Raw genomic sequence first — 10,233 nt, 5'->3', positions numbered from 1 at the left:
TCAGCACAGTTTCAGAGCTCAGCAGTTACACCAGTCAAGAAATGAACGTCACTTTCCTCAACCCAGCGCCATGAGGTTTAGGTGAAAAGTTGAGAAGTATCTTTATATTTTCTTTTAAAGCTGATACAGGTTTTAGTTGAGGTGGTCTCAGTCAATTAATTGTGATTTTGTAAAAATAAACTTGATTTTAGTACCTTGTTCAGTAGACATTTGCAAAAAGAAAAAAAGTAACTTTATTATGTTTCTTTTTCCTTACCCTGGCAGTGTTTTAGAGCACTTTGCTGCAAGGGACCGCCACCACCACGACCTGAATATGACTTGGTTTGCATAGGCCTCACTGGTTCTGGCAAGACAAGTCTTCTGTCACAGCTTTGCAGTGAAAGCCCGGAGAATATAGTCTCTACCACAGGTAGGACGCTGTCTTTATTCCATGGTGTGCAGTAACATTGCCATAAGGTACCTTTTGAAACATATACCAACAGTTCAGTTACCTTGCTGTTGAAAGTACCTAATGGTTTGCTTTGAAGCTACCACTATTTACTCTTTCAGTATTTGGTCATACATTGGGGAAAATCCATGAAAATGTACTATTTGGAATGTGTTGAATGTCAAAATGTACATTGTGGTGTAACAAGGTAGAGTCATTGGAAGCATACAGTAGCAGTTTAATGTAGAGACACATTATAAAGTTTTTCATCTCTTTTTACTTTTTTTTTTTTTTTAAGAAGTCTTGTTATATGGACAGAAAAGAGGAGAATGTGCTATGATGTAGAATGGGACAGTGATGCTCTAAAACCTAAGCTGGGATTTGTCTATTGTCATACTTAGTCAGTACTGCCTTGTGGTATAAGCTGGAAATCAAAAGAATAATTCTAACAGAAATGTTTACCTCTGGTTACAATCCTTTCTTTTTAGATCAGCAAAGAGTCTTGTTTATATAGGAAAGACAGGCTGAAATCAGAGAATCAATTTACAAAAAGTTTCAGTGGCTTTGAGAAGATACAAGATACATTAAAAAATACAACCACCACAGCTAAACAGTATCTTAAAGTCCAAAAACTTCGAATATGCATGCTGATAAGCCAGAATGCCCAATACTGAAAAAGGTATTTTGATTTAAAGCAATCAAACAAAACCCAAACAAACCAAAACACCACCAGAAAATCAGAAACCAACACGTGGAGTGAGAAAAAGGTAAACCTGGCTACAAAGTTCAAAAAAAGGGTGGATGAGATCATAGAGGTGGAAGGTATCTGGTTCTGTGGCAGCAGCGATTTGCTGAGGGAACCGGTGGTGAGTGTTGTGTGAGCAACTTGTTTATGGGTACAGGGCTTTATACTGTGTCTGTAATTCCTGGGCTTCAGTTTTATGTTTGTTCATTAGCAACCCTTAACTGATTTTCAGTGTATCTGTGTTTCAATTAAAAGAACATAAAGTCATTTATTACAAGTGTAAGTACACAAAGTAAAACAGGTACAAGCAAATATTTGTTTTTCCTGCAATGAATAATTAACCCATTGCTTTCACAGTGGTGTTACTAGGACTGTTAAAGAGATCTGACTCTTCATGATGTGAGGAGATGTCAATGCCTAACTCAAAACTTAGAAGAAAATTTCAGAGTATTTCAGCCTTTTTTTTTTCTCTCTCTCCTGAGCTTTATCTTTAGACTTCACCTAGAATTACTGCGAGATATACTTTAACAGTTTAGACCCTGAAAGAAATAGTAACAGCAGTGTGAATATTCACATAGCTCTATCAAAGGAAATAATGTGAATGTAATTTATTTTAAAATTAAATTTCTTACATGTTTCTAGATAGATGCAACAAAATATCATTATTTAATTAGGCAACTTGAGGAATGAAAATGGACTCTGAAGAAAACTGGGCAGCATCCAAACCAAAATGATGCATATCTAGGCTTATTCACGTATGGCAAATCTACCTGTAGATACTGTATGTGTGCTGTATCAGAAAATATTTGTTCAGGATGCCAGAATACAATGTGACAACTTCTCCAGTCAATTTTCAAACTATAACCTGTATTTTTGCTTTTCTCATCAGGACCACTCAGGTCCGTTCCAGTTTTTCATGTTTTTTTTTTTAAAACATCATATTGAAACTGAATTTCATATGCAAACTCCTGTTTTTCAATGACAAAAGTAGCATTTTGTGAATGTATGCAATTGATCTCAAATGTCATCTTTAACAGACAGCTTACTGATGCTCTTTATTTCTGTTTGCAGGTTTTAGTATAAAAGCAGTACCCTTCCAGAATGCCATCCTGAACGTAAAAGAACTTGGAGGTATAGGATTTATTTGTTTGATTATAAAAACATGCCCGGTCTAAATCCCATTATATCAAACTATTATTTGTTTTAAACTTAAAACTGATAAATGTGATTGGAATTTAAAACCTGTGTTTCACCACAGCAGATAAAGTTGGGGGAAACTGTTCAAATGCCGATTACAAATAATGAAAAGTAAAAAGCAGGAGTAGTGGAAGGTGGGATAACTGTGGTGTATCTTTTTATATGTAATTTCTTGGATTTCAGTGGTTAAGTTATACAGAAATAGAAACTGGAGGGTAATTGTAGTACAGCTCACATGGTAGATTAAGGAATTGTGTTCTTTGTCTTTACTGTATATATAAGCTTTTACTTAACAAGTAACTATATGAATATTTGGCAAATTCAGTATATTTGCTGATGCAAATGGTATTGCAAAGGCAGCCAACTTCCAATGAGTTACATTCCATGAAATCTATTCTCATGTTGGATTTTTTGGGTTTTGGAGAGGAGGTTGTTTTATGGTGTTGTTTTTTTTTTTTTTTTTTAATTGTCTATGTACAGCTATTTGTCTGCCCGGTTCTGACCTTCAGTCTTAAGAGATCAAGAGGTACCTCTGTTAAAATGAGAGTATTTGTGGAGTCTTAACTTCATCTAATATTCTTTTAATTAAAAAAAAAGTATATATTTTTTATATTCTAGAAATTCTTTATTATCTGTGTAAATATAGTAGAATGAATCTTGAAGATGCTCATTAGATTTTCAGCAAGGTTGAAAGCTCTCTTAAGTGCTCTAGGGTGGAAGTTAAGTTGACTATTGAAAGAAGTTCCATGAAATCAAGTTTCATGATATTTGTCATAACTAAAACTGTTGCAAGAAGGCTTTGAGATAAACACATACTAGAAGTGTAGCATTTCCTCTTCACTACCGCTGGTCCATGGATTTAGACATATACATCCTTGTTTGAGCAGTATTCTCTTAAGAGAAGCAGAAGTTTTCTTTCATAAAGGGACCACTGCAGAGGGATGGTGTTGGTTCTGCTTGATAGTGTTGGTTATGCACTCACCATAAGAGGGATGTGTTTGAATGAGTCCAGTGGAGGGCCACAAAGGTGATAGGGTTGGAGCATCTCTGCTATGAGGACAAGCTGAGGGCACTGGGATTGTTCAGCCTGGAGACGAGAAGACTCCAGGGGGACCTTGTAACTACCTTCCAATACATGAAGGGAACCTACAGGAAGGCTGGAGAGGGACTTTTCACAAGAGTGTGTGGCAACAGGACAAGGGGAAATGTTTTTAAACTGAAGAAGAGTAGGTTTAGATCAGATTTTAAGAAGTTCTTCAGTACATGGATGGCGAGACTGTGGACTAGATTGCCCAGAGACGTTGTGGATGCCCCCTCCCTGGAGGTGTTTTAAGGCCAGGTTGGATGAGGCCTTAAGCAACCTAGTCTAGTTGAGAGGCATCCCTGGCCTGTCCCATGGCAGGGAGATTGGGTTAGATGATCTCTAGGGTTCCTTCTAACCTAAGCCATTCTATGCCCAGTTTACATATTCATCTCTATGAAATCTGTAACTTGTATAGGAAAATGTAGTTTTTGCATCAAGAATTGACTCTTGAGTATCCTATAGCAGATCCTTGTTAAAGTCTCTTTCTTAATCTTTTCTGAACTTTTATCTTATGCAGTTACGTGTGTTATATAAAAACTTATCTCAGTGGAGCTTTGTCTCATGATAGGGTGTCCTGAAGAGGTACAGAGTATTTGATGTGGGTTTTTTTCACCCGTTTATCTCTTCCCAAAGACAGGATTGTCAAAATTTTTTCACTCTACCTTTTTACAGCTTTTCCCTTTAACTATGGTTTTTTACATGTCTCTGCTTAGAAATGGTATTGTCTGTTTTTTTTATGAGGTATTGGAGAAAAACTCTAATTCTGATAGCTTTTCATTGCCTGTGTAAGGGAGCTAAGGCAAGCTTCCAACTGTTTGTTTTTCTTCCAAAAGTTGATAGTCATAATTTAATCTTCTAGTGGGTGATGCCTTCTTACTTGCTGAAGGTACAGCCTTCTGAAGTGTGCATGATATGACTCCTGCTGCTGTATGAAAATAAGAAAAGCATCTTCCATATTTAATCACTGCTCAGGTTTATTTTGGAATTTCTGCTTCTGATGTGGAAGAGAACACTATGTTTTCGTTCTTATTCCTGGTTTTTGCTTTCAGTTCTTATGGTATTGTTATTGAAGGTCTCTTTATTGTAGTGTGGAGATCTTGTCCAGGCGTTTGATCTTGGAAACTTGGAGGAAGTAGAAAGGCATCTGCTTGGTAGAAGGCATCACTGTTCACTGTTGAATGCTATTCAAAGGTTGAAGTTCTGTATAATTTTAATTTCTGATACTCTGTTTTAAAATTGTCTTGTAGCTTTAGGTAACTGAAAACATCATAGGTCTTCATACAGCAATTTGACAGCCAATATTTTACAATCTTACAGCAGAAATCATACCGTTTAAGGTTCTTGTATTCAGCAGCCAAGCAGTTACATGAAAGAAATGCTGACTGCTTGGAATCCCTTTTGTTTGGTTGAAGCAGCATCCTTCCTCAAGGAAGGCGGTGCTGGTTTTCACTGCGCTAGTTGACTTCTGGAGCTCCTAAGGAAGCCGGGTTTTATTTCTTAATTTCTGTAAGGACTGGAAATTTTCAGCTGAAGTGTGTAGAAAACAGTCTCTCTTCTTTTGTCTGTTCCTAGTCTGATTATCTCTTAATTAGCCTTTAGGATTAGGGACATGAGGCAAAGTTTGCTGTGCTCTTTTTGCAGAAATTTCTATTTGGAGTATGTGATACTACTTTTTTTTTTTTTTTAAAAACTGATGAAAAAAAAAAAAAAAAAAATTTTTTTTTTTTTAGTTGTGTTTGTTTCTGAGTGTTAGGCAGCTTTCCTACCAGAAAATAAGGGGTTTGTCCAAATAAGGCTTTTAAAAAATGTTTGAATTTGATCCTGAATAAGTAAGAATATATAGCTTTCAAACCAAACATAGACCTGCTTGAACTACTTGAAAAGGAGGTCTTGCTTTATTTACTAAGTTGAACTGCCTGTCCTCTAAATTTCTCTTTGGATCTACCAATAATCCCTTCCTGTTTCTTGAGAAGAGGAAAAAAAAAAGACATTTTTTGTAAAAAAAAAAAAAAAAAAATTAGTCCATAAAATAATGTGTGTAATTCAGAGTACTGTGACAACGTGCTGTGCACCAGTCCACATTGTTTCAGAATGTACACTCACTAAAGTAACTGGAAATACCTCTATTTCCAGAATATGTATCCACCATTTATTCAGTGTGTCTGTTCAGTCTCTTGCTCTTGTAATGCTGTCAAAACAGAACACAAAGTCTTCGTGTTTGTTGTGACGTAGGTAATTATTCAGGCCTGAATTGAGATTTTAGGTCCATTCTGGAGGTTGGCTAATAACTTACAGGGTTTTTTTTAGAATCAGTCTATTTTATAATTTAGTTTGTTATCTTGTAAATGCAGGCTTAGAAACTATGGGTGAGATGCCAAATACTGAGTGTGGTCAAATTTAAAAGATTTATTCTGGATGGGAACAGCTCTTTTTCTTCTCACCGAGTTTAGAAATACTAACAACATGTTGTAGGGTTTAGTAACATCCTCTATCTTATGTAGTAAAACATATTGTCGTATGTTTGTGCTATGCTTGTGTAATCCACCCAAGGGCTTTTTTTACAAGCATAGAGCATTAATATGTTGTGCAGTCATCTTTCAAACTTCGTTTAAGAAAAAATGTGTAAAGTGCTTAGCAAGAACAGAGTGGTTAATATCAGGGATGCTCGAGTCTCCAGTTGGTTGAGCATGCCCAGGAAAAGAGACATGGGAGCTGTCCTCCCCACTGCTGTTCCTCCTTAAGCTTCATGACCCAAGTTATAAATTCACAGTCTTAGGCAAGCTATATTAATTGTCTAGGTGAGAGCTCGAGAACGCACAACTTTAAATAGGATTGGTTAAACAAAGCTTGCGTAGTTTGCCTTAATTTGGAAGTAAACAGCAGAAGAAGAGGGAGTAGGAGGGGGAGTCACACTGTCATGTGATCCAAGTTGAATGGAAAATATGAACTGCCGGAGAAGATGGCAACAGTTGTCAGGTAGTATCTGCCTAGTGAAAAAATGAGGGAGGAGGGAGAAAATAATGTTGAGCTATTAATTAGGATCTAAAATCTGAACAGTTATCAGAAACCACTCTCATCCTTTGGTCTGTGGAGGCAGAGTGGAATACTGAACACTATTCTAGCAATACAGACTGGCAGAGCAGCTAAAATTTCATCTAATTAGTCATCAGAAAACTGATCCTGCAAGTGAATGACAGCATAAGTCATCTTCACCAGGGCCACACAAACAATCAAATTTCTGTACTGTATTTGATTAAAAGTCACATCTACAAAATCTGGTTGTGGAGTACATGCAGTGCCATCTGTGACATAGCTGTGTCTAACAGTTTACAGAATGTCTTTGCAGATGAAATTTTTAGATGACCCTGATGAGCTGTCCAAGCTGTGAGCTGCACGGAGACATTCAGCTTCTGAAAGCATTGAAGTCAGATCTGTTTGCTATCAGTCATACTCAGCCTGCTGTTCAAATAATGCCTAAGCCCAGGCTCTGTCACATAGTTTCCTCCTTTCATAGATAAGAGAGATCGCTCACACCTGCTTGCAGGACCTGTTAATGTGAGTCCTGAGGAAGCTCCGAAAAGGATTCAGCATAGTGATCTTCCCACTGTTCTTTGGAAATACAGATTTTATTTCTACAATTAGCTTTGTACAGTGTGGATAGACAGCCTGCTGCCTATCTTACTCAAAACAAGTATGAGCTGTGCAAGCAATGCCTATTGAACAATATGATAAGCAAAACACAGAATTTCTTAGATACATTTTTGGTGGGGCAGGGATGGGACTGGTTGTTTTTGTTGATGCGACATTTTGTGGAGAGAAAAGTGGTTTGCTAAAAACATTATCTTCTGTTGGACTTGCAACTATTTTCTTCAGGCTGAATCAAAGGGTAGAGTACAGCAGCCTAGTTTTGTGTCAGAAACGATACCTACATTTTATGAACTCCATTTCAAACAAAAAAAAGTTTTTATTTTAGATTTGAGGCAGAAGAAGCCTTGATCCTTTCAAAGGCTAAAGCGGATTCAAACTTTCATGAGTCAGGCAGCAGAATGCCTAAATAGAGAAAAAATACATAGCTGTGGTAGACTTGCTGCTTTCTTTATATGCTTACTAGTATTAAGTGCCGTAGAGAAAGATGCATTTTGAGGTTTATTTGAGATTACCTACACTGTTACTACAATTGTGACTGCAGCTCAAAGAAGAGTACATCTCAGGCTTGCTGGGTGCTGGCAATAGTTGTCAGCCTGGGGAGCTGTGCCTCTGGTTCTGAGATCCTGGCTGCTTCTGAGTCCTCCAGCAGAGGTGGAAGAAGGGCAGAAATGGCATAATGGATAAAGAGGAAGCTGGCAGGTGATTTTTGTTTTGCTAACCGTTCTTGGCTAGACCTAGAGGACTTACTGCATGTTTATGCCTGCAAACAAAGTCCTTTAAAAAAACAAACAAAAAAAAAAGAGGCAGGGGTGATTTTGAGAATGGCTGTCATACATGAAGTCCAGTTTAGTGTGATGTGCCACCTGCTGCAAACTGTTAAAGCTTCAGGCTTAAGTGTGACAGCATATTGCAGGGTACATTTATTTTTTTTGTAATCTTCCTTTTGCAGTAATCTGTAAGATTTTTTTAATGAACTTGTAAAATTAACTTTATGATCCTGATGAGAACATTTAAAGATGGTAGTAAAATACACATGCCTACGTGGATCAAACTGACTTTCTGCAGGCAAGTGTAAATACAGTGGTTGTAAGACTTTCCAAGTGCTTGCAACCTAAATATTATTCTAACAGTTTTAAGTATCAGAATAAAAGGAGATTCAGAGTTGGAGACAGCACCTGAATTAGCTAATAGAGAAAGTACTGGAGGCTCGACTTCCAGATCAATCCTACGGGGCAGCCTAGAAAGCAGACAGATGACAGAAACAGTTTCCACAAGCTTCAGTTTGAAAAGAAAAAAATTACACGTTTTCTTATTTTTGTGTATATGGAATATAAAGGCAGAAAATTTATTTCCCATCACTTGCTGGTTTTGCTTTTTTTCTTTTATCCTCTGTGCAGTTTGCTGTTGAATTGCTGCAGTGGATGTACCTGACCTAGCAATCTCAAAGTGTTCCATTCAGGGAAGAAAAAAAAGCCAATGCCCTCCTGCCGTGATTTTTGTATGATTGCAGGAACGCACTGCCTGAAAGGCTAGAGGAAGTGGACTGTGATCACTTGGTCTTACACTCTAGGAAGCAAAAGTCCTGTGACTTTTGAGCCTTGAGGAAGGTTTTGGTTTAACATCTGTGTGTGATAAGCAGTGGCAGTACAGAGTAGCCATTGAGTGGTGTTTGACATCACTGTTGCTGTATCTGTGTGTAAGTGTGTCCATCAGTGTGGACAAATTGGATGTACATACAAATCAGATATCCTAGAAAAGGATATATAATTTTATTTGTGATAAAATGGAGCTAGCGGGTTGAAAAATAGCTAGGGTTTAAAAAAAAAAAAAAAAAAATCTGTTTGCTTTATCTGTTCAAGGGGAGTGCTGTGAGCCCTAAATGGAGAATATGTCCAAGGTGGATAAAGAGCAGCCACACAGGTCTTAAAAATGTTTTATAAGATTTCAGGTATCTTCTTGGTTACCTAGGAAAACAAATTTTCCATGTGGGGAAATGATGGCAAGTGGAGATATAAACCCTACTTAAGAGTTAGAAATAGTTATTTCAAGTTTCTTTTCATAAGGCTTTCTTGAAATGAAAGGGTAGGGTGTATTTAATGATTCTGCAAGAACCAACAAGAGATTTCTTTTTACCCTTCTCTCCTACTTGCAACCCATGGGCCAGTCTTTCATGTAAAAACATACTGTGGCACAGTTGACATTTCTTGGCATCTTTTAATCTTTTTGCTAATCAGAAGTGGTTTGTTTAGTATCAGTAGAGGAATTATCTATATAATTTTTTAACAACAAGAAACTTTTCAAAATAGGTAGATGTCTTTGTTTCAGGTGAGTGTATGCTATATTTGAAGTGATTCAAGTCATGGCCTGCGTTCTTTCATGGCCCAAAGTTAACTGGTTTTGGTGGGAAGGAAAAAAAGTTTTTCCCTGGATTTGAGTTTACAGCTTCTCCAGAACAAGAGTTACCATGTGCAGCCTAAACTATCTTGAAGCAAGGGCTGTGAGACACTCATTGTGCTCTTGATGGAGACTTCCTGCGAGTTTGAGAAATAACAAATTCGACACCTTTAAATTGCTTTCAGTATTTTTTTTTCTGTAATTCTATGTTCTGTTCTGAAAGTACTGAAAAGAAGAGAATTGAAGGTAGCCTCAAGCTGCTGTAAATGATGATGTAAACAGAATTATTCATAGTTGAAAGGAAGATTTGCAGCTCTGCATTTTGTGTAATATTTACAGGAGTGTGTAGTTTTGATGTTAAACTGCACAGAACTCTCAAACTCTACCCCCCACCCTCCAAGGGTACTACTGGCATTGATACAAATGATAAACAGTGTTAATATGGACACATAATATTGATATACTGTACTTGGCTGATAATAAAAAAATATTTAATATTTTAAAAATTACAAATGAAAACTTTCTAAAATTTTGAACAGTTGGTTGACTAAACCTGCCCTGTAGTAATACTGAATGATTGGGGGTTTTAAGTACAGCACTCTGTAAGGAGAGGGTGAGTTTTTCTTCCCTTTCATAAAGTAATTCAAGCCTATGTTTGACTTTATACTTTGTCTTTTCTAATAAACAGTGTGACTGAGTTGTAGTGTTGGGTCCATCTCCCCCCCAAATCCCTTTCCG

The 10,233-nt window shown here is 37.1% G+C and overlaps 1 protein-coding gene across 1 annotated transcript in view; it reads left to right on the top strand.

The window, feature by feature from the left end:
• Positions 1–264: 264 nt before the first annotated feature.
• ARL15 (ADP-ribosylation factor-like 15) overlaps positions 265–10,233 on the top strand; it is a gene marked incomplete at its 5' end in the record, with an annotated part of 133,877 nt that continues 123,908 nt past the window's right edge. The window contains 2 exons of the mRNA XM_008939814.1: positions 265–409; positions 2,244–2,303. Coding sequence (XP_008938062.1) covers positions 265–409; positions 2,244–2,303 — 205 coding nt within the window. The remainder of the gene's footprint in view (positions 410–2,243; positions 2,304–10,233) is intronic.

This window comes from Merops nubicus, unplaced genomic scaffold (assembly GCF_000691845.1).
Source record: "Merops nubicus isolate BGI_N331 unplaced genomic scaffold, ASM69184v1 scaffold36584, whole genome shotgun sequence".
Classification (NCBI taxonomy): domain Eukaryota; kingdom Metazoa; phylum Chordata; class Aves; order Coraciiformes; family Meropidae; genus Merops; species Merops nubicus.
The sequence above is the reverse complement of the archived record's forward strand: the minus strand, read 5'-3'. Positions and strand labels throughout refer to the sequence as shown.